The sequence below is a fragment of the Arvicola amphibius genome, chromosome 2, assembly GCF_903992535.2.
Source record: "Arvicola amphibius chromosome 2, mArvAmp1.2, whole genome shotgun sequence".
In the NCBI taxonomy this organism is placed as follows: domain Eukaryota; kingdom Metazoa; phylum Chordata; class Mammalia; order Rodentia; family Cricetidae; genus Arvicola; species Arvicola amphibius.
The window spans coordinates 135,666,678-135,690,857 of NC_052048.2; the positions used below are offsets into that span (position 1 = coordinate 135,666,678).

The 24,180-nt window shown below is 43.1% G+C and overlaps 1 protein-coding gene across 1 annotated transcript in view; it reads left to right on the forward strand.

Moving 5' to 3' along the window:
• The first annotated feature begins 1,386 nt into the window (after positions 1–1,386).
• Pde1c (phosphodiesterase 1C) overlaps positions 1,387–24,180 on the forward strand; it is a 446,197-nt gene continuing 423,403 nt past the window's right edge. Inside the window, exon 1 of the mRNA XM_038319212.1 lies at positions 1,387–1,471. Within this exon, the coding sequence (XP_038175140.1) occupies positions 1,387–1,471 (85 nt within the window). The remainder of the gene's footprint in view (positions 1,472–24,180) is intronic.

Sequence of the window (24,180 nt, forward strand, 5' to 3'; positions counted from 1 at the left end):
CTTCTCAAGCTTGCATCTTCCAGACACGACTGTACACGATAAGGATTGCAGCATGACATGGCTGCACCCCTAGTTCTGGTGAAGGGATGGCCAAATTCTCTGAAAAATGAGGTCTGCCACCCCATTGTCTTTATGATGAATTTATCTTGCCCTCAAACTATCAGACTGAATGTGGCTCTCGGTCTTCCCTGAGAGAGCTTGCCATTCAAGTGCCAGCTAGGATCTGACATAACAAACCCATTTCTTTAAAAGTACAAGACTAAATTTCCTAGGCATGTTCAACCTGGGTTCAAGTACTCCCCTATCTACTGTCCTCTTCCCCTGAAGCCTCCTGAAACTGCCTAGCAACCCACTTGCAGGACTCTTAATGTTGGTGAGTTTCGTTAATGGTGACACATTGCTGCTCAGCAAATGAGGCTGAATTAACTGTAGATTTGTGATAGCTTGGGTGTGGGAGAGGGTCCCTCCGTGGGACTCTGCTCTGGTCTTTGTGCATCTCTAGCATGTGTCTGGTAAACGTTATCATTTTAGATATTTGGAAAACCCAGCGACATGTGCTGTGCTGTGGGGTCATAAAGAGAACCTGAGTCCCAAGTCTGCACCTTTCTCAAGCCTTCCTGTGCCCGGATTCCCTCTTCTGCCACTAGAACCTTAGCTATAGGATTCTTGAGATCGCCACCTCCACACATCCCCAGAGTCCATCACAGGTAACAAACTCAAATTTGGAGCCGGAGGAGCAGAGATTGAATTTGGGTTCTTTAAGTTAGGTTGTAAATTGCACCTTAGTCTTAGGGCTTTTGTGTAGAAATACTCACCCACAAAAGAGTTACTTTGGTAATTATCTTCTGGCCAGGGACTGCCGAGAAGTGCTATTATTGGGGCTTGGGCTAGTCCTGGGGACAGCTGTGGGAGGAAGTGGGCGTGGCAATCGCTCTACTTCCTTGTTTGGAGTAAACTTGCGCGTCTGACGGCTGAGGTGTTGGCTTCTCCATCTCTTGTGTGCTTTGGGGGAGCTTTCCACTCTGCCAGAGAAAACACACCTAGAAAAAGCACGAACGTCAATCCCCGCCGTTCCCTCGGGGTCTCCCAACCTCCCCCAGCCTCCAGAGAGCAAAGCACGAAGGGCGCGCGGCAGCCCGGACCAGCCCACAGCCACACGCAGCCTGCAGCCTCGCAGCCTCGCCAGTCCCCTGCCGTCGCAGCTGCAGCCGGTTGGAAATGGGGCAGTGGCGGGGGCGCAGGGGCTGCACAGGGAGCTTTGGTTGTTAGCTCCCAGGTCTAGGTGCGTGCAGCCGCCGTGAGCAGCTCATAGCCAGCGTGGGTCTGCAGTGACAGTGCAGTGAAGGCTGGGCACCCGCTCGAGCTGGGACCCCGGAGGCACGAGCCATGACGGACGCCAGCCAAAAGAAGGAGGGCTTCAAGAAATGTAGGAGCGCCACTTTCAGCATCGATGGGTACAGCTTCACTATCGGTGAGAACTTTGCACCCGGGCCGTTCTTGGCGTCCTCGCACAGCACACTCTCCTGTGGCGGTGGCCAGTTCTAAGCGGGGAGCGGTGGGCATGGGAATCTGGGTCGGAGGGTGCTGACTGGAGGGAATCTGACCTGCCTGGGGAAGCCCAATTCGGGCTGTTCTTGCTACTCCATTGCTCTAGCTAGCATCCTGGAGTCAGTTTTCAATTACACCTCTCTGAATGGCTCATTCCACGCTGAGATTTGGGTGACAAGGTGTAGGAGAGGATGGATGGAGACAGAGATGGAGATAAGAACGAGGAGGAAGAGGAATCGGAAAGGACTGAGAAGGAAGTGGGCAGACAGAGACAAAGAGTAACAGATATCTATGTGTAGACTACAAAGTCAGAAGTTCAGGGACCAAGATATGAGGACAAAAGACTAACAGGAGGGAAGGAGAGAGCAATAGAGAGAGTCCTAGAGCAAGGTCCTTTTAGAGTCCTGAGCTCCCAGTGGCTGGTTGCAGGCCTACAGACAGGGAAGGATGATGCCCATTGTGACTGGAATGTTTCAGAGAAAAAAAAAAACCTGGGGTGTTGGGGTGTTGGGGAACTGTGTTTTGGGAGTTCAAAGTGATTTGTTTTTCTCCTGCTCCAAAATGTTCACCAACAGGGGAGAGACAGAAGGGGCTGGGAGTGTCCTCAGGTTGCTGACCCCCGAGTTCACTCACTGGAGGCCAGCATTTGAAAAGGTCAGGCCTCTAGTCTTACTCTGAGTTTCTGCTGTTTTGAAACAGCTTTTCAAGGCCTGGCATCTTTATCCTCTTGGGAGCGGGGCCCACCTGGGAGATGGAGCTAGCCGTGGTCAGCTTCCTTTAGGAGTGTTAGCTTTGGCTCACAGCAGCTCTGAGGTGGGTACCCAGATGCTTCTCTCAGCTTCTTTTTAAAGCAGTCACTCAAATGACCATGACCCTCAACCCCATCTTCTCCCAACAACGTCTCTGAGAATGAGGGCATATGCTATTTTGTTTTTGGCTCCACCTGCTTGGGGTTAGAGCAGGAAAGTGCTGGCACCAGGAAGAGACCAATGATGAGGAACTTGACTCTGGGTCACTTACGCTCCCCATGAAGTGCTCCAGAGTTAGTGGAGCAGAATAAGCATGTGTCCTTCCCCAGATACACCATATCACACCTGTTCACACTTTCCTGGGTCGTTTCTGCAGCCAGGACTGCCGTTGTCCCCCCAAGTGGGCATAGGGAAGTCATGCCTGTCTTTCGGAAACTGAGTCACTTGTTGCCTGCTTCACTTTCCATCCCCAGGGATTCACACCTCCTGCCCCAGACCCAGGAGTTGGGCTCCAGCGCTTGCCAGCCTAGAATGGCTGGTGGGAGCCTGTGGGTAGTCCTTGGGCACTGTGAACTCCCGGGAGCTACTTATTTGCCTTTCACTCTCTAGAGGTGATGTTCTGTGCCCAGGGAAGGGTCTTAGAAGTGAATGAAAAGTTTCCAAGGTCAAAATTGTCTCATTTGAAAGTCACGTAAATTTCAGTTTTCTTGACTCCAGTAGAAAAACTTTCCAAAGTAAGTTTTAAATTCTACCAGGTAGTTCCCATCAGACCTTATCCTCTATACAGCCGTATCTCACTAAGATGTAGGGTCTTAGAATGATCCTCCCCCACCTACGATCCTTCCATTAAGAGAAGTTCTGCTAGCCTAGCAGAACCCTATAGCCTGGTGGTCAGAAGGCCCCCAACAAGAACTGGCCTCGGAGAGATGTGAGCTACAAACTTCACTCATAGATGCTGGGCTTTCTGCTCTTCTCATCCTGTCATCTGTCACCCCCATCAACAAATGTCTATTGAATTTTACTGTATTGCATGATGTGATTTAGCACAGTGTCTGCCACATGACAAAAACTCAATAAGCAGTAATTGTTGCACTTACTTAAGATATTAAACTAATACATGAGTAGTTTATGAAGACAGACTTCGGATCTTTATTCAGGGATTTTACACTTTTGGTTATATGCTGTGTCTGCAGAAACATGTTATAAAGTAAAAATTAGTAAGTGTGATAAAAACATTTTGGATTTTTAGGCCAATAAAGACATTTTAGAAAATGCAGATATTCAAAAAGGAAAAAAGGAAATTCACCTCTTATATCATTCACTGATAAATGTTAATATTCCTTGTTTATACTTTCCAATACATTTTTTTTACAGAGACACATTTTAACATAGTGTTTGGAAATCTTGTATTTAATAATATCGTATTAGTTTGGCTTCCTGGCCTATGACCAATCACCTATTGTGAGTTCCTTAGGCTCTCACTTTTCATCCTTGTGGGTGATGATAAAAACAAAACCCTTGAGGAGGATATAATTTCCCCTTATTATAACATCTATTTAAACATGAGTGTCTTCAAGGTGATAGTTACAGTTTGTAATAAACAAACAATCTCATCAGCCGAGCGAGTACTTTTAAGATTAAGCTTCTCGAAGTGCAATTTCTTGTTCAAAGTATGCCCATTTTTTGTTTAGGGATTTTAAAATGTTTTGCTCAACCATGGTCTGGAAAGAGTTCCTACTACTTTATGCTCCCATTATTAGTGTATCAATGTCCTTCCATGATCTCATGAATGCTGGACACTATGGCTTACTTAAAAAGGGCTCTAATCTGAGAGGTGGATTGTGGCATCTCAATTCAACAAGTTTCACTATTTTGTAAAATTGCTTTCTCATTTTCCTTGACTGTTTTACCTTGGGAAAGTCATCACTTATTAATTTAAAAACCTATTAATTTATGTAGTAAATATTAATTTTACACACCATGTTATATATAGTTTCTTTGATATGCCATATGCTAATCATATAACAACTATATAGATGATAGGAACTAAATACATTATATTCATAGATACATTATATATACATGTATGTATTATGTATGTATGTGTTATTTTATATGTTTGAAAGCCTTTCAAGTGAATTTTGTCATCTATGTTGCATGTATTTTTTTTTTTTTTTGCAAGCAAGGCCCTTTTCTTTGCAGCATCAATGTATGTCAGTCAGAGTCTGTGCTAAAATCCTACTGACTCACCTTTGCTTCAGCAGGATGGACCAGGGTGCCCCCCCCCCCATATCACATAGCAGAGAATCCTGAGGTCTTGGTGTCTCCAGATCATTCTTTCTCTTGGGCATCTGACCTTCTGTCATAGGAACCACTTCTTCCTCTAGTCTATTAGTCTGTAAAAAATTTGGGTCAAAGGATTGTGCTAAAGGAATTTAAGTGGCCCTGAAGACTCAAAAGATTCTTCTGGGAAGGCATATGGGGATAAGGGAATTTGGGGGTCAAGGTAGTTGAGAGACAGGAGCTGTGACAATGTTGTAAATGCCCCCTCATCCTCAGCAGATCCCTGTCCTTTCTCTGGGGAGGGCATATTTCCCTCCTGGTTCTCACTGGGCCTATGACTCTCTCAGGAGAGAAATGCCCCAGGGGAATGTGTACAGACGTAGCATTTTAGAAGTGGAACTGCTTGGGGAGCGTATAGTGTCCTGGTTAGGTTTTTGTCAGCTTGATAGAAGCTAGTCATTGAGAAGAGAGAACCACTATTGAGAAAAGGCCAGTCTATAAGGGGCATTTTCTCGTTTTGTTATTGATATGAGAAGTCCAGCCCCATAGGGGTGGTGTCACACCTGGGCAGGCGGGCCTGAGTGGCATAGGGCAAGCTGAGGAAGCCACAGGAAATAAGCCAGTAATCAACGTTCCTCCAAGGCATTTGCATCAGTTCTGCCTCTAGGTTCCCGGTCTATTTGAATAGATCGTCTAGTGATCTCCGACTGTTATTCGGAGATATAAGATGAAATACCTCACTTTCCAGGTGTTTTTGGTTATGGTGTTTTATCATAGCAATAGAAAGCCTGACTGAGATAGTGAAGGGAGGCCAGAGGAATTAATATTCTGTGGTGAAGGACAGCCCTGAAGAGTCGGGACTAAACATCAGTAACATTCCCATGGAGCAAGCTTTGGAGAGTTGGACTCCTAGAGCCCCTAAGTGACCATGTACTTGGGTTGCAGATGCTCTTGGGAAACGATGTCAAAACCCACTAAAAATGGGCTCCATGTAGACAGAGTAGCTGTGGGCTGTGGTCTAGGCTCTCCACCGGTACTTCACTTGACAGACTCCATCACAACGACTCTGAAAGATGGTAGATCATATGCTCCCAGTTCTACAAAAGAAAATTTCGAGATGAGGCGATTTTGTAGATGTCACATAGGAAGGAAATGGCAAGGTTGAGATGAAAGCACCCATGCCAGGTATCTCCCACCAGGCTCGCCTCTATACACCATACTGCCTCCCACAGTGGAGGTGGTTTCTGCCTGGCCTTGATGCTAGCCTACCATCTTAATGAAGAGAGATCTGGGGCTTTGTTAGGTCTGCTGGACCAACTCAGATTCCAGTAAAACCAAAAAGAGCCAGGGTCTTAGGTAGTATAATCCCATACTGTCTAGAAGAAGATCATGTGAAAGAATGGAGCTTGCTAGTCTGTCTGCCATTAGGTTTCTAGTCCAGTTCCTTCCTCCTGGGTTCTCAGGGTAAATGTCTTTGTGTTCTCATCTATGATTTACTCAGGGAATCATGGGAATGGGTATGTGGTCAAGAGGGTCTGGACCAGTCGACATGTGGCATATGTAGAAAGTACTACCAACCTGCTTTCTACCTGTAAGACACAATTGGGCCTGTGATGGAAACCTGTGTTGGACACGATTAACTTTAATTGAAGTCCACGTGCACAACTCAATGTGTGGTTGGCTTTGGTGCTCTTCTTGGGAATGAGCATTTGAATGTGAAATGAATGGGAACGTGTGTGGGGTGGAGTAGGATCTAATTATTTGGACATATTTTTCTTGTCTTCTGGAGTTTGAGTATCTTTTGGGGTTGGTGTTAAGTGGATTTATAGATCCTGACTCCTGCAATGCAAACAGATCCACCTTCCTGTGAAAGAGCATTGTCTGCAAAAACACAGACACACCTTTTCTTGCTAAAGCACCCATTGTGGAGTCTTCGATCTCTTTTGATAATACCCACAGCTCATTTTTCAGATGAGAGAATGGGAGTTTCTCTTCCCATTTTCAGAAGGAATCAGCATTCCTTAGTTGCCTGTAGTGTGTGTGTGTGTGTGTGTGTGTGTGTGTGTGTGTAGTAATGAGGCCTCATGGACTTTCTCCCATCAATTTCAGCATGTCTGTTGGTGTCCTCCTTGATCAGCTCATGTTTAGATTGTCACCTTGGTGGGACTTCACGGGTGCAGCTTCAGACATCACTAGTAGACATCGTCTCACAGAAAATCTTGCTCCTCTGGCTCTTTCAGAATCCCCAAGTCTTAGGTGCAGGCATTGTGTTGTAGATTTATCAGTTGGATCTAAGTCTACATCTCTACATTTTGATTGACTTATTTTCTGTAAGAATCTTTGTCTATTGCAAGAAAGAAGTTTTTGAACTATTTCTTAGCCATCACTTTTTTCCTTTTTTTGAGAACTTGCTCTTTGAGTGAGCTCCCCTCTCCCTTTTGATATTCTATATATCCTGTATACATTCTGGCTAATAGTCCTCTGATAGATGCATAGCTGGCAGAGATTCTACGGACATCCTCTTCATCATATGGGACTGATAGCTTTGGCTGCACCTTTGTCATGTAGGGTCTGCCTGTGTTTTCTTCTAGCAGTTTCAGTGCTTCACGTCTAGGTCTTTGATCCAATTGGAGTTAGTTTTTGTGCAAGATGGTAGATATGGGTTTAAATACATTCTCTAACATGCAGACATTCATTTTTTCCCCAGCACCGTTTGTTAAAGATGCCGCCTTTCCCTCAGGGTATGTTTTTGGTATCTTTGTCAAATACTGAATGGCTGAAGTTACATGTAAACATGTTTGGGCATTCAATTTTGTTCTATTGGTCTACATGTCTGTTTTTGTGCTTGCACCATTTTTTTTATTACTATGGCTCTATGGTATATCTGAAAAACTGGAATGTAATTCCACCAGCATTGTTCTTTTTGCTCAGCATTGCTTTGGCTATCTCTGGTCTTTTGTGTTTCCAAATAAATTTTAGGTTAGTTTTTTTCTATTTCTGTGAAGAATGAGACAGGGATTTTGCTTGTTATTGTATTTGAATCTGTAAACACTTTCTGGTAGGATGATCATTTTTACAGTGTTAATTCTCCCAATCCGTGAGCATGAGATATCTTTCCACTTTCTGGTCTCTCATCTCTTTTTTCAGAGATTTGATGTTTTCCTTGTAGAGGTCATTCGCTTCCTTGGTTAGGTTTATTTCTAGAGAGTTCTTTTTCATTGTGACCATTGTGAATGGGAGTGCCTTCCATTCTTCTCTGTGTGTTTGTTGTAGGTGTATAGAAAAGCTACTGAAATTTTGTATCCTGGCATTATTGTTGAATATGTTTATTGCTCCTAGAAGCTTTCTGGCATTTTGAAGGTGGGGTGCAGAGGTGAATCTCTAATGTACAGTGTCATATCATCTGCAAATAGGGATAGTTTTGATTTCTTCTTTCCCTACCTGTATCCCTTTAGTTTCCCTTTCTTGCCTCATTGCTCCAGCTAGTACTTTGAGCACAATATTGAAAAGTAGCGAGGAAAGTGGGCATCGCTGTCTCATTCCTGACTTCAGTAGAATCACTCCAAGCCTTTCTCCACTTAGGATGATGTTAGTTAGTTGTGGGTTTATCATATGTAGATCCCCATTTGACATGGGGGGAGGAAATTGAGGCTCAGAGCTTTACTTCTTAGCTGAGGATTTTGGCTGCTCTGAGACTCCCAGCCAGCCAGAAGCCAGCCTGTCATCCCTCTCTCCCTCCCTTCCTCTACTTCTCACACAGACGTGATTCTGTGAAAAAAGGAAGCCATTTCTTGCTGGCCCAGGGTGACTCTTAACTGATGACCCATCTCCTTAGTTCCAGAAAAACAGACTTTAAGTTAAATAAAATAGCTTAATTTCTGAAGTTTCAGTCAAGCCCAAAGAATAGCTCTAGAGATCTGCTGTTCAGTATTGTACCTAGAGTAAGTAGCTCGACAGTTTTTTTCCAGTTTTGAGGATTGAACCCAGGGCCCTGTACAAGCCAGGGAGATGCTATGCCATCGAGCCATATTCTCAGCCCCTAATTGTTTTTTTATTCATAATAGGAAAATTTTAATAACCGGCTCTGAGTCCTCTTTGATCAGACACTTATATAAACCGCTTCTTGAAAAGTTGCCTTGATTATTGATATTGGCCTTTTCCTTCAAAAGGCATTCCTCTTGGTGCCCATGGCATTGTTCCACCCCCACCCCCTACCCCGTTCTCCATATGCTGGATTCCTGGAGGGCCTCTAAGACCCTATTCGCCAGCAGTGCTGAGCCAAGTAGAGACGGAAGTGAGTTTAAAGACCTGAGCTCTAGTCGTAGCCCTGACACCCTTTGCTCTTTTGGACTCAGGCCTCTCATTAGTAATGGGGATAAAGGCTACTTCTCTGTTGTGTTGCTGGGAAGTTACCACGGGACAAGCAATGAGGGAACCAAGCACGGTCCCAGTGTCTGGTTAGGGGAGGCCTTTGGTGTTGATGATGGAGAAACTGTGAAGCCAAGGAAGCACGGAAGACTCACAGACACGCATGTGGCTCCTTCCCCAATGCTGCTTCCCCAATGCTGCTTTCCACAGCTGTCTCCCAAGCCCCAAGCCAGCCACTTATATCAAGTGCTGGTACCCAGGCCAGGGTTCTGGAGGCCTTCCTCTCCCCAGCCAAATGCTTCCAGCTGGTTCTGAGTAATTGGTGCCAGCTGCTTTGGGGGGCGCTCCTTGGCACTTCCTGGGCTGTTGGCAAGTGGGCGCTGGGTTGTAGCCAGAGCTTGGCCCGAGAACCAGTCCTTCCCCAAGGGGCCCAGGTGGCTTGGAGGCAGAGCTGCTGGAAGATGGTTTTTCACTTGGTGGAGGGCAGTCGCTATTGGACAGAGGCCCAGACCACTCAGGGCTCTCTGTCCGAGAGAGTCAGGCCACACATGCTGCTGCTGCTGCTGCTGCTGCTGCTGCTGCTGCTGCTGCTGCTGCTGCTGCTGCTGAGGCTGTCTCTGACTCCTGTTTTTGTCTCTCCAGCTGGCGGTGCTTCCTCTCCCCGATACACGGCCCGAGTGACTTGGGAAGAATTCCAGAGAGGCTATTCAAGAGACAGAGGGATCCCCTGTTCTGACCAGGGGAGGGCTGTGTAGAGGTAGTCAGGTTTAGTTCCCCAAGCTGAAAGCAGACAGCTGGAGGAGCCACCTGCTCAAGGTCAAACTAACAAGTGGGGGCTCAGTGCAGCTCATCTTCCCCTTCCCCTCTTGCATTCTGGGTTGGAACACTGCATCGGGCCTGCTGAGTTGTGTCTCTTGTTATTCATGTATTTTGGCTATTAGAGATCATTTAAGAATTTATTAAGGCACATATGATGGAAAAACTATTCCTTCTACACGTTTAGACTATCTCGAAGTTGAATTGCTCAGCTCTTAGGATAGTGAGTTTTTTCTTTTGTTTGTTTTTAAATTTCTTCATCTTATTTCCTAATCTCATCGAGGAGGAAGGATGCTGTCTATATCCTATGACCTGCCCCCAATAAGGAGACCACTGTAAGTGCTCATTTTCCTCCCCGCCCTTTTCTCCTTAGTTGATTCCAAATCTGGAAGAAGTTCTGTGGGCTTCGGTGTTTCCTCTGTCATTACTGAGCAGGAGACCCTCCTAGCCCTTCGACTCTTTTGATCTCTGTGTGGCCCCCAGAGAAAGCTAGCATCGTCTACCGTCCCCTTTGTACCCAAATAGCCCAAATTAAACCAGAGGATTTAGGCAGTGGTGGGAGAGGGAATGGATTTCTATTTTAAAGTCATTATTTTAGAATCTCCCAGAGAGCCCCCTGTGTCTAATGACTCATGATTCTTTAGCGGTTGGAAGTTACCTTAAAGTTTTTGATCAAGCCTGTTAGATTGAAGGGAACTCCAGTATCCTGTGGAGCCAGAGCTTGTAGTGATCAAGCAGGTCAGTATTGAAGGGACACCAGCATCCTGTGGGAGACGGAGTTTGTTGTGTTCTGAGCTGAGTGTGCTCCTAACTGTCTGCAGGACCCCAGAGAAACCCAATTTTCTATCACAAGGGCATTTTTTTCCATTCTTATTCAATATATTTATGAGGCCAACTGTTTGAGACCTTGAAAAAGTTTAAAAGATGCACATTTTAGTCCATTTGTGTAAGACCATAAGCCTGGACTTAGTCACTATTTTGAGAAGCCCATTTTGGGGTGACTGTGCAGTTGTTAAGCAAGATTCCATCCCATCAGTCCCTGCAATATCGCAGTTAGCTCCATCTTACAGATGCGTATGTGCTGACTGGGTAAGGAAATCTGTGTCTTTGCTGCCTCCTGAAGTATGTGGACCTCTGCTCCCTGAAATAGGTGGGCCTCAGTCCTCTCCAGGAAGAGGGTGCTTGGGGAAAGGGGATAGAGAAATGGATCTTGTCCTTACAGTTCTGAAATTTAGACTATTTAAACCAGAGACCAATTAGCTACCCTAGCCTTCTTTTCCCATGTCTTTGCCTCCACTTCATCTAGTTACAATCACGTACAGTAGATTTTCTGATCTGCCAGCCTCAAAACCTCTAATGGATTTCCCATTGCCATATGGATTAATTCTACCCTCACAGGTAGAGTTCTGCAGCTTTCCATGGTCCTTGCTTGTGTCTGGGTTGTGCCCCTCCCCGGCTAAGGTGTGTAATTGCTCACTGAGCCAGTTTTTATGGGGTTCCTACTACATACAAGCTGTCCTGATAGATACCAGGGTGATAAAAAGGAGCAGCCCTGACTAGGCATTTTCTGTTCACCTGTGTATTGTATGATGGAAAGCTCTAGGTGCTATGTGGGCTACAGCAGTGTGTGCTGAACACATGTGTGGATCTCAGTAGACTTAACAGAGGCCCTGGGGCTAGAGGGTGGGATGATCTGTTGGGCTGGTAGCAGAGACAGCCGGGCCAGGAAGAGGTTGGGGAAACACACAGAGGTCTGATTAAAAGCCTCATTGGTAAATTTTTTTTTTCAAGAGCGATGAGAGTCAGTGAACCATTTTGAGGGGAAGCGATAAGACCAATGTTGTGTTTATAAACTTATTTTCCCTATGCTCCATGGAGAATCAGTGGGTGTTTGTTGAATGGTCTTGCTATCCCATAACAGCCAGCTCTCCCCACATGTTTAGCTTTCACCTTCATAACTGGGTTTTCCTGTGTCCTTCTGAACTGTAATTCCTTCTCCGGAACGATGCTGAAGTCTTCTAGGCTCCTAGCTCAGTAGGTGGTCCATTTTCCTAACTACTTAATTCTTTTCTTAAAAAAATAAAGGTAGCATACCAATTTCATTTGCTGTAAATGATCCATATGAATTTTAGTAGATGAGGAAAAAACCCTCATTATTCAGAGATAACCTCTGCTAATATCCTATCCGAGGTTCCCATGATCACCGGACTGATCCGGTGGGCACAGTTATATCCAGTTTGGGGCTCTTACGAACACTATTGTTATACACATTTATGTACAAAACTTTGGACATCTGTGTCTAGTTTCTTGGGAGAATCTATAGGAGTAGAATTGCTGGGTTGTGCAGTAAATTCACATGTAACTTTTAGGAGTGGTCAAAGTGTCTACATTATTTTGCAACTCTATTAGCAATAGCAGAGAGTTCTTGAACTAAGTTTTGTGGAACTAGGAATCAGCTGCATCTCAAGTGCTTGTACAGATGGGGACGGAGCAGGTAGCAGCCATCAGCTCCTTGTTACAATTGGGCGATAAGGCCTAGGCAGAGGATCTTGGGTGACTTTGATATGCAACTTTTTTTTGGAATCACTGAGCTAAGGAGGGTGGGAATAGGGTGGACAAGAAGAAATTTGGGGATCATTCTGGGTTGGACAGAGATATACCATAAATAGTATAATATTTTAGCATCGCAATAGCAGTATATAGAGACACACGCACATATACACATATACATACACACACACATGGGGGCATGGAGAGAGGGAAAGGAAGAGAGAGTATATTAGAGAGAGGATGAATATATGAAAATTAAAAAAAATAGTTAGTTCTAACCAGGCATGGTGTCTCATACCTTTTATCCCAGCACTCAGGAAGCAGAGGCAGAGGGATCTATGTGAGTTCAAGGCCAGCCTGGTCTACAAAGTGAGTTGCAGGACTAACACAGAGAAATCTTGTCTTGAAACAAACAAACAAAAGATTAGTTTTACAGTGCTTTGGATTTCATATATGTTTGGCTCATACTCACCCCCGCTTCTCCATTTCTTGCTAGATGTACTCACTCCTCTTCCATACACATCAGATTGTATGTCCTTTTTTGTTTTAAAAACCCTTGAAGTCCAATTTATGATGCCCAAATATTCTTGGATGTGTGCCCTTCTGCTGCATCATGTTCAGCTTACCTACACTTTTTGTCCCTCTCCTGGCAGCTCACGTCCTGTTTGCTTCACTGCCATGGGGTTGGGTGCCCAAACCCCTCTCTCTCCATGCTGGGATTTGATCTAGCATAGACTTGGACAGGATTTGCCACACGAGTTTACGTACAAAGCTGGCCTTCTGTGCCCTGATGTTTCCTTGTAGTTGTTTACTGCCCTTGGCTCATCCTCTTTCTGCCCCCTTTTCTGCAATGATCCATGAGCCTTGAGAGGGGGTTGTGGTATATATGGTTCCTTTATGGATGAACATCAGGTCTCTTATCCTTTGCACTTTGGCAAGTTTGGGTATCTGTGTTCGTCACTGTCTTTTGCAAATAGATGAGTGTTGGGAAATGCCTTGATTTATGGGTGTAACAACAAGTAATTGGGATTTGGTTTGACTCTATGTCCATTTAACAGCATAGGAGTAGTAGTTTCTCTGGTAGGGCCTATGTCCTGTTTATCCTTAGGTTCTTAGCCTAATATTGGTGACAGGTATGGGGTTCATCTTGTGGAGCAGGGCTTTATTCCAATCAGAAAATGGTTGGTTACTCCTACGGTGTATGTGTCGCCCGTGGGCATGTCTTGCCAGGTCAGTCATTGTTGTAGCTGAAGAGCTCACAGCTGGGGAAGCCTCTGGGAGCTGCATAGTGGCACCTTCAGCACTGTGAAGGCTACCCAGCAGGGGTTATGCTTCCTGGTTAGTGCCGCCTTGACTTCTCCATGTTCTGTGATTCTAGTGTGTGGTATCTTCAACAGTCATGCCTTACCATAATGTTCTGTGGGGGTGTCCAAGTGCAGTGGCAATAGCCTGTAATAGTGGGGGTCTGTGGGACCTTACTGGCCAACTGTGATCTCTCCCATTCCTGGCAAAGGGGTTTTTCTTTGCAGGAAATCTCTGGGAGTTAAAATTTCATAAAGGACCAAATAATTCACTGACTTATCCATCTAATTTGCCCCAGAAAGATTTTTTCTTTTTTTAAAAAAATATTTATTTATTTGCTATACATATAGTGTTTTGCCTGCATGTATGCACCAGATCTCATTACAGATGGTTGTGAGCCACTATGTGGTTGCTGGGAATTGAACTCAGGACCTGTGGGAGAGCAGCCAGTGCTCTTAACCATTGAGCCATCTCTCCAGCTCCCCCAGAAAGATTTCTGAGCGATCTTCTTATTTGAGTCCTAGGCACACGTTTTCAACAAACCTTTGTCTCATTATTATTCTCAGTTTGCAGGTATGGGAGCTGAGGCTCAAGAGACTCAGTAATAGGGCTGGGACTTGAAACCCTTTCTGTTTCTTCGCCTCCCCTGTAACAGTTTGCCTGTCTCTGTGCAGGGCTCTGTGCTGGTGCTGTGTGAATAGGGTCTTGGGACTTTGTATTCCTTATAGGAGCATTCATTATACATTCCGACATTGCAGTGGACTGTCTGCTGCGCTGTGCAGTCATTGCCGTCTTTCCAGTGTGTTAGAGGCACATTAGATTTTCTTTAATGGAAACCGTCTAAATGTGCCGTGGACATGCAATATAAAATGCATTAGTTAAATATCTTGAGGCTTTAGTGTATTGTGGCTTCACTAAATGTCCTCTGCCTCTTGCCTCCTGGTCTCCATTGATTAAAGGTGCTTTGACTGACGGCTGGAACTTGACATCTCTGCTCACTGTCAGTTCGAGCTCTACAGAGTGCAAGGTTGGGGGCCCTTGGAGTTCCACGGCTGGGCTGTTTTCAGAGCTGGATGTGTGATGAGGGGAAACTTGTGGTAATTACTGAGCAGATGCCCTTAATGAGGTCTCTGCTGGATTTCCAGCTGGCTTCAAGAACTCTGCACTGGGACAGGAATACCGAAGTCACTGGGTGATTCTGTGACGTCACATCCTCCCCTGTTGTCATAGCAGCTATAATCATCTTACTGAAAGAGTCCCTCGGGGTGCTGGCAGGCCACATCTTTTTTTCCACTTATGGGATCCACGGTGCTTCCTTCCACAGTGAGGAGAGAGCCAGCCGCCTGAGCTCTTTAAAAGAAGGAGTTTAATTTCAGTGCATCTTTAAAACCACTCTCATTGTCTTAGCAGTGATTATGTTGCTGCACTTAATTAAAGAAAAAAAATTACAAAGATTGGCAGGAGAGATACAAGATCCTGACCAGAACATCAGAATGTGATATTTTGTTAAACATCTTCCTGAACAAAATTGTTTTTAATGAGCACAAACATTCTTTGTTGTTTTTTTCAAATGTGCTATCATTACTATGCTATTGTTTGCTTTTATGTCCACACACAATGTGTGATTAGTATTTTTTCATATCAGTGTTCCAAGAGTTGCTAAGGTGTAATGGTTCACGCAGATTCTGTACCATTGGGTGTTTAAATCCCTTCTGCTTTCCAAAAGTCGCCAACAACGTTACAGGACACATCATGGTCTCCGCATCCTTATGTCCTCTTCTTGTCTTCAGATAAATTCCTAGAAAAAAAAAAAAACCATTGCTGTATGGTGGGAGTTGAATCTATGCTATCAAGTTACTATGTATAGGGTACATTTCCTTTGAAATACACATTTTATGCCATCTGCCTCTCCTGTGTTGTACCAGTTTGTAATTCCTTATAAAAGGCGTTTTTTACTATTTATGTTATGAAAGCTGGATTTCAAGTTTTAAAAGTTAATGGTGAAATAACTGCTAACTTTGTGACTTAGACCTATTTTCCCAATGTATCAATGGATGTCTTATACTTCTTTGATAAATAGTAAAATTTCTTTTCCTTAAGTTTTTTTTATTGTTTTTGCTTATTATTTGAGAATTTCATACAATATATTTTGTTCTTATTCATTCCTTCCCCCAGCTGTTCCCAGATCCTCCCCCATTTTCCTACCTTCCCATCTTCATGTTCTCTCTTTCAAAAAAAAAGTAAAGAACACAACAACCAAACAACAAACCACTTCCATACCCCAAAACACAGATTCCAATTTGTGTTGTCCCACTACTCCTGGGCATGAGACCTGTACTTGAGTGTGGTTGATCTACCAAGTGACACTCTGTTGACAAACATTGATTTCCCTGCTCCAGCAGGCATCAGTTGCCAATAACTCTTGGCGGGAGTGGAACTCTGTACTCAACATCTCCTCCATCCTGCGATTCTGTCCTGCTGGAGCTCGTGCAGGTCTGCACTGCTGCCGCAGTTCCCCTGAGTTGTTATGTGCATCTGCTCTCTTGTGTCTGGTCAACGATGTTTCTTTGAAGTTAGTTGATACTTCTGCATTGATTATAATCTTTCCTCCTCCTCTTCTGCATTGATTCTGAACCTTGAGGGGATCAATTAGTTTCTTTGAATATATATTTTTATCAGTTCTTTAAAAATTTTATACATAGGGGCTGGAGAGATGGCTCAGCAGTTAAGAGCACTGACTGCTCTTCCAGAGGACCCAGGATCAACTTCCAGCACCTATAAGGCAGCTCAAAACTATCTGTAACTTGAGTTTCAGGGTACCTGAAACTTCCCATGGCAAACACTAATGCATATTAATTTTTTGTATACATTTTGATCATTTTTAACCCTCTCTGAACTCCTTCCAGATCTATATTTCCTTTCTTGCTCATTCAGCTTTGTGTCATTTAAAAAATTATTTTAAACCATGATTAAGTACAACTGGTGTTGTCCAAATACTCTTTGCATGTGTGGCTTTCCATTAAGGAGTGGTTGACTTCCCAGGGACTATACTCATAGGGAAAACTTTTCTACCTCTCCCGGCAGCAATTGGTTTCCGATAGCTCCATGGCTGGGGTGTGAGATTTCACTTCCACCTCCGCTCTCCATGCTGATATTTGATCTGACTTGGACTTGCACATGCGTTGTGCATGCTGTCACAAACACGATGAACTCACGCGTGCAGTCGCCCTGCTCTGTCCAGAAGATGCTGTTTCTTGGGGGGTCATCGCTACCTCTGGTTCTTATCGTCTTTCCACCCTCTCTTCCCCAGTGACCTTCCAGATTTTGGAAGAGTGGGTGTAATAAGTATGTTCCCTACAGGGCTGAGCTTTCCATAGCCTTTAATCCTCTGCACCTTGGCCAGTTGTGGGTCTGGGTGTTAATCCCCAATCTACTGCAAATAGATGCTTCTCTGAAGAGGGTTGAGTTGTACTACTTTCTGGGCATAACAATGAGCCATTGGGAGTTGGCTACTTGAAAGTTAACAAGTTGTGTATAACTGTTCTGTTAATTTTGTGATGTTGAACCTTTTGTATTTCTTTTAGAAATGGTACAGTCTTTTGTTTTACTTTAGCTGTTTTTATCCTTTAAGATGGTTTTGCTGTGAGCCTCAGGCTATCCTCAGCCTCATCAAGTCCTGGCTCAGTGTCTCACATGCTGGGATTGCAGGCCAATAAATAGTATATTTTGCTCTTAGTAGGTTTTTAATCAGGTGTCTTTTTCTAATTTACATAAACATTTTGTTGGATGTGTTTGTGTGTGTGTGTGTGTTAGAAAGAGAGAGAGAGAGAGAGAGAGAGAGAGAGAAAGAGAGAGAGAGAAGGGGTTTTGTTATCACATACATGTGCACACACGTGCACACTTACAAACACATGTAGAGACATTGTATACATACAAAATAAGATATACATTAGCATTTTCTTTAAGTACTTAAATTTTTATGTTGAAATCTTTGAGATAAACTTATCATGTAATGAGCTGGAGATTAAATTTGCTCACCCCAATTTATTTCTCATTTTCTGGACTGCTTTAAAGCCCTGACTTGATGCTAAAGCTGCACCCAGACACAGACACTTGCCTGTGAGGCCCTTTTGAAGGCCTGTTCTGTTCATGTATCAGTAGGTCTTTTCTTATGTTACTGTGATGTTGTCAGAGGACAAGCCTGAAGGGACAGAATGGGAGGACCGATGCAGACCATCAAAGTATATAATGTAGTTGAAAGAAATTAGCTTTGTGAAATGCAGCACTGTGTATGATGAATATATGCCATTGAATCTTCATCTGTCCCCCAAGAGCAAGAGTTTGTAAGTTCCTAGTTTCTTTAATTCAAATATATTTTTTAGTAAATATTATAGAGATAGTAAAAAAATGTAGTTTCAAAACTTCTTAATTTGAATAACTTCTGATTTAAATCCTAACTTGAACATATTCTAATTCACCCCAGTTACACAAAGTTGTAGTTATCCAGCGCTGTTATTCAGGGCCTTCTCTACTTTGTCAGCTGTTTGAGCTGGTGGAAATTTACTAGAGATTTCTGTTGTGGTTTTTTTTTCCTAAAAATTTCTCTTTGCATTTCAGATTCAACTTTATGTATAGTTTGGAATGCTGTAATTTATTTTGTTAGAATTCATAGAAATTACATATTTAATATAACTTTACTTTTTCAGTATAAAATGGCATTTACCATTTTATTTCTAAAATAGGCCCATTACTAAAAACTTCTCCATACCAAAACACTAAAAAATCTCCCCAGTTTTGGCTAGCTTTTTTTTTTTTTGGAGACCCAGTTCTGTTGGGTGTCTATATGTGAATACACACTCCCTATGCGGCATGGATCGGCTGCATGCTGTCGCGTAATCAGCATTTGTTTCCCACTGTAATGTGATAGTCTCCTTTTTTCCACAAAGCATTAGCAGCTGTTCTAAATGAACTTTTGGTTGGAAATACCTAGTTCTTTCATCAGACCAAGAACTTAAGTTTCTTGTCCTTTTGTTCCTGTCCTGTTTGCTTTAGAAACACTTGTTTTAAAAAATTAGTTTACAATGCTAATTAAAACATAATTAGATTACTTTCCTCCTTCTCTTTCCTTCCTCTGATTTCTCCTATGTCTCTGGTCTCTAACCCTCTTCATCCCTGTCTACCTCCTTTCAAACTGATTGACTCTTTTCCTTTATTATGCATATGTATACATCTATACGCAGAAATACATCAACACAACCTACCGAGTCTGTTTAGCATTGCTTGTGTGTATATGATTTCTGGGCTGAGCACTCTGTATTTGATAACTAATTAGGGGCCTCATCCCTGGGAGAGACTGATTCTCTTTTCCCCCCAGATCGTTATTAGTCGTCTGTAGTTCTCTGTTTTGGAGTAGAATTCCCTGAGATTTCCCTCTTTCTCATTAGTGCGCCTTTGGCATTGGCATTGTTCGGGCCTTTTGTAGGCAGTCATATTGTTGAACCATCACGGGTTAAGTTTTCCTGCAGAGTCAATCTCACAGCAGGCCTCCTGATATAATGGCTCTTACAGGTTTTCGTCTCCCTCTTCCACCATGTTTCCCTAAGCCTCCAGGGAAGGAGTTGTACTGTAGATGTATCCACTGGAGGTGGGCTCCCCAAAGTCAGTTGTTTTCTGCATTATGGCAAGTTGTGTGCTTCTGTAACGGTCTCCATTTGCTGCAAAGAGAAGCCTTTTGATGTGGGGGGAGAACTAAATGTTATCTGCGGGTATAATGATGAGTTTCATCTACTGTAATCATGTTGGTTTTATTCGGGAGAATGCAAGGATGGTTCAACATATTTTAGTCATTAAATATAATAAATCATATAAATGAGATTAAAGACAAGAATCACATGACCATCTCAAGAGATTCAAGAAAAGCCTTTGACATGTCTTCTAGAGAGAGTAGGAGTTGTGGGAACGTATGTCATCATAATAAAGGCTATATATAACATTTACATCCACAACTCCAAATCTGTGACAGAAGCAACAGTCTCCCACTTGGGGTCTGAATTCTTCGTCCATGAAAGGAAGCAATGTGATCTGAACATTAATTTGTGAAGGGTTCTATAGAGTATTTGGGTCTTCTCAAGGTGCTTGAAGAATTGTGAAACTGTGGGACCCGTGAGAAGGCTCACAGGGTAAAGACACTTGCTGCTGATGACCTGATGACCTAGGGCCCATGGAGGAAGGAGGGACCTGGCTTCTTCAAGTTCTTCTCTGATATTTACACATGCACCATGTCACTCCCATGTGCCCCCCATAAATAAAATAAACTAAAAAATTAAAAAATAATTGAGATGTAAGCGTCAGATGTAAAATATATTATATATTGTAACTTTTAAAACTTCACAATATTTGTCTATTTGCTCATGGATATGTCCTTTTTTAATATTGGCAATTGTAAGTATCAATTCATGTTTCAAGGTGACCTATGGTAGAAGTTGGAATAATGCTACAGTTTCAATTGGTTTTGTCTTTGACAGGATTTTACTGTGTAGCTCAGGCTGGCCTCAGCTCTGTGACCCTCTTACTTTGGCTTCCCTGAGTGCTGAGCTGACAGATGTGAGCCACCATGCCCAATTATTATTTCAATTTTTGGAAAGTGTTCCATGATCACAGGGTGAGCAACAATGTCAATTCCCGGCTGGTAAATTCCTCCCTTCCTAGAACCACCAATTGGCATTTTCTCAATTATGCATAACTAATGCATGACGGGGATACGGCGGCTGCCTTACTCTTGTAATAAACACGATTACATTTACCCATAACTGAAAGTTTTATGTTCAGTAGAACCATTTCTAATTCACTTTGCTTTATGATAAATATGACCGTTTTCACTTTAAAAATAAACTGTGATAATATATTCACTTTAGGGTTCGGTGTTCATTTGAATAAAATGTTCTGCTGCTGGAAATGTGTTGTAGCATTGTAGATGTTGCTGAGGAGGCTAGTCCTTGAAGTCCCCTGAGATTTATCTGGACACCAAGCCTCTCTGCTGCTCTGAGCTGTACCTCCACTTCTGCTTTGTGGTCCTTTCAGCTTCTGAAATGAGAGTGGTATTTTTCTTCTGGAAATGAAGCAACAGCAGGCATTACATGGAGATACTGGGGACAGGAGATTTTAGACTTGAGACATTTTACTTTTTGACTTCTTTGGACTAGGCTGACAGCACAATTATGGTAAGAGTGTGACTGATCTAGTTAATGAGTCAGTTCGCTTCTTGCTTACAGAGCAACTATAGTAGTCCCTCGCCGTCCATGAGAACTATGTTCCAAGAAGACCCCTAGTAGATGCCTGGAATAATTCCGAAGAACAACATTAATCAATAATTTATATAAAAAAATGCCCTACAGGTTTGTCTACAGCCTGATAATTTGGAGGCATTTTCTTAATTGAGGGTCCCTCCTCTCAGATGACTTTCCCTTGTGTCAAGTAGACATAAAACTACCCAGCATACATGCATTGCTTTGTTAGTATGACGACAGCCACTCCAAGGCTCAGACATTAGTACAGATGAGCATGGCAACTGTCAGAGGGGTATGTGGGAATCATCTTCAGTTCTAGGCATCTACTAGGAGTCTTGGAACATGGTTGGTGTATGGCTGGTGGTCTTGGTTCTACAAGAAAGCAGTCCAAGAAACTCAGGAGGACCAAGCCAACAATCAGCACCCCTCCATGACTTCTGCATCAGCCTCTGCTTCCAGGTTCCTGCCCTGTTTGAGCTCGTGTCTTGACTTCCTTCAATGGTGGTCTGTGATACGGAAGTTGCTTTGGTCATGGTGTTTCATCACAGCAATAGTAACCCTAACTCCATGGAATACCAAAGAAACCAAGTGGTATCTGAGACCAGCTGCAGTGTCCTCCCTGGAGCAACCCTCACCTGCTGTGGCAACAGAAGTAGCTGTGGGACACCAGTCCTTTGTCCTTAGGTATGGTACTGTCATACTTTTGCTTACGAAGGCTTATAATTACAGGAAGTGCTTGACTTCTGTTGATATATTTGCTTGAAACAGAGGATCAAGTATTTATCAGTTAAATTTTATAAAGACCTTTGTTTTTCCTTAATCTGCTTTGCAGATTGCTAGCTGTTTTTTTATGGTTTAGGAAACTGTGAGAGGACTCACACGATCTGTTCCTGGCTGGGGCTCTTGTCCTGTTTCTGTCATTGCTGCAACAGGACCTGCTGTTCCTTGGAATTATTTGAATGTTCAGTGAGAAGAGTCATTTTTTTGGGTATGTCAACTGGGATTAGGTTTCTCTATTGGCAGATGCTATGACTCTTCTTTTGTGACCTGGAAAACTCACCTCCCTCTTCAAGACAGTTCTAATTGTCCTGTATCTATTGCCATAGGGTTAGCCAAGCATATGACAGATGCTTAATAAATACTTTTTACAACTACAGCACAGAACAGCCATACATAGTGATGATGCTTGTAATCCCAGCACTTGAGAGCAGGAAACAGAAAGATCGGGACCCCAAGGCTAATCTGAAGTGCATAGCAAGCTCAAGATCAGCCTGAGCTATACAGAACTCAGACTCAGGAAAAAAAATTTATGGCAAAGACTTTCTAGCCCAATGTTTCTTTTTCACATTGTCATATTTAATGTTATTTGAAAGTAGAATTCAGTACTCAGCTTCTGCTCTGTAGTTCCCCACTGAATGTTGGCAAAATTATTGATTCAGCAGTTACTTTTATAAATTTCATTGACTAAAAATGAGTCACACGTATACTTCTAGGCCTCTTACTGGCTTAGTAGAAAGGAATAACTTTTTTCTTTTACCAGTTGGTACACCTGTGTGTGTGCGTGCATGTGCATGTGCATGTGAATGTGCATGTATGTGCACACACATGTGTAGGATATGTGTACACATGGATGTAGAGGGCAGAGGTTGATGCCAGGTGTCTTCCTTTCTCACTTGCCAACTTATGTTGTGAGCCAGGAGCTCTCCATGAATCTGGAGCTCACCAGTTGACTGGCTGTTGAACTCTTGGATCCACCTGTCTTCATCTCTGAAGTGCTAGGGTTAGAGGTCAGGGTAGTTTTCCAGACCACCTGGCATACTTTATTGAATGGTTGATTAATTTTGCCAACCTACAAAATAATGGGTTACATTATCACATTTTCATGCACAGATACCATTGTAACTTGCTCTTATTTACTGCACCTGCCACCATTTCTTAATGTACCATTACATAGAACTCCCCAACCAAACAGTACCTGTTGTCCTTTTATATCATACCTATGTGTGCATTTGATGATATGCAGTTAAATCTCTATGTGATGTCTATACTCTTAGACCTCTGCCTTCAATATAGTTTCTACTCTACTTTGTTGGTGGAGTCTGCCTTGTCTTTTAAATATAGAATCACACCATATACAAATAGGGATAATTTCCTTCTTTCCTATTTGCATTCCCTTCATTTCTCCCTCCAGTCTTATTGCCGTGGCTGAGACTTCAAGCACTGTATCAAAGAAGAAGAGACAGTCGTGACTTAAAATAAATGCTACCAGTTCCTCCCTACTTGGTTATATATAACTAATGATAGGTATTATTATTAGCTTTTATTAATTAATCTATATTTCTTCCATTGCTAGTTTCTTCAATACCAGAAAGAGATATTGAATTTTGTCAGAGGCCATTCTTCATCTATTATAAGATGATTATGTGATTCTGCCCCCGTTTGTGACATATTTCATTAATTGACTTGTGTGCGTTGAACTTTCCCTGCATCTCTGGTGTGAAAACAGGCCAGTTATGATATATAAGCTTCTGAAAATGCTGTTGAATTTGGTTTGGCAAGTATTTTGTTGAGTATTTTTGTGCACTTGTGCATCATTTTAAAGAGAGCGGCCTATATAGGCTCATATATTTGAATATTCAATCTGCAGTTGGTGGAGCTGTTTGGGAAAGATAGGAGGAAGGATATTTGTTGGAGGTGTGCCACTCTGTGTTGGCTTTAAGGTTTCAAAAGCCCCTACCGGGTCCAGTTAGCTCTACTTCTTTCTCCATCTTGGGTCTGTGGACCAGATGCAAACTCCAGCACCTGCCTGTTGTTACGCTATCCATCCGTGATGGTCATGGAATCATCCTCTGAACTCCCCGATTAATGAAAGGTTTATTTTATAAGTTGCCTTGGTCATGATATTATTTTACAGCAGCAAAGAAGAACCAAGGCAGCACCTGACAACATGATTATATTGTCCCGAGGGCTCCTCCAGTGTGGTTGCCTTTGTAGAAGTAGTGTACTGCTTGCTCCCCATGGATTGCTTAGCCTGCTTTCTTATACCACTCAGCACTACCTGCCGAGGGGCTGCACACCCATTATGGGCTGGACCCTTTCACATCAATTATTAATTGAGAAAATGCCCCACAGCCTTGCACACAGGCCATCTGGCCATCTGGTGGGGGCATCTTCTCAACTGAAGTTCTCTCTTCTCCAATGACCCAAGATTATGTCAAGTTGACAGGCACTTAGCCAGAAGCTATCCTTGTGTTCTAACTGTTCTTGAGTGTCACCTA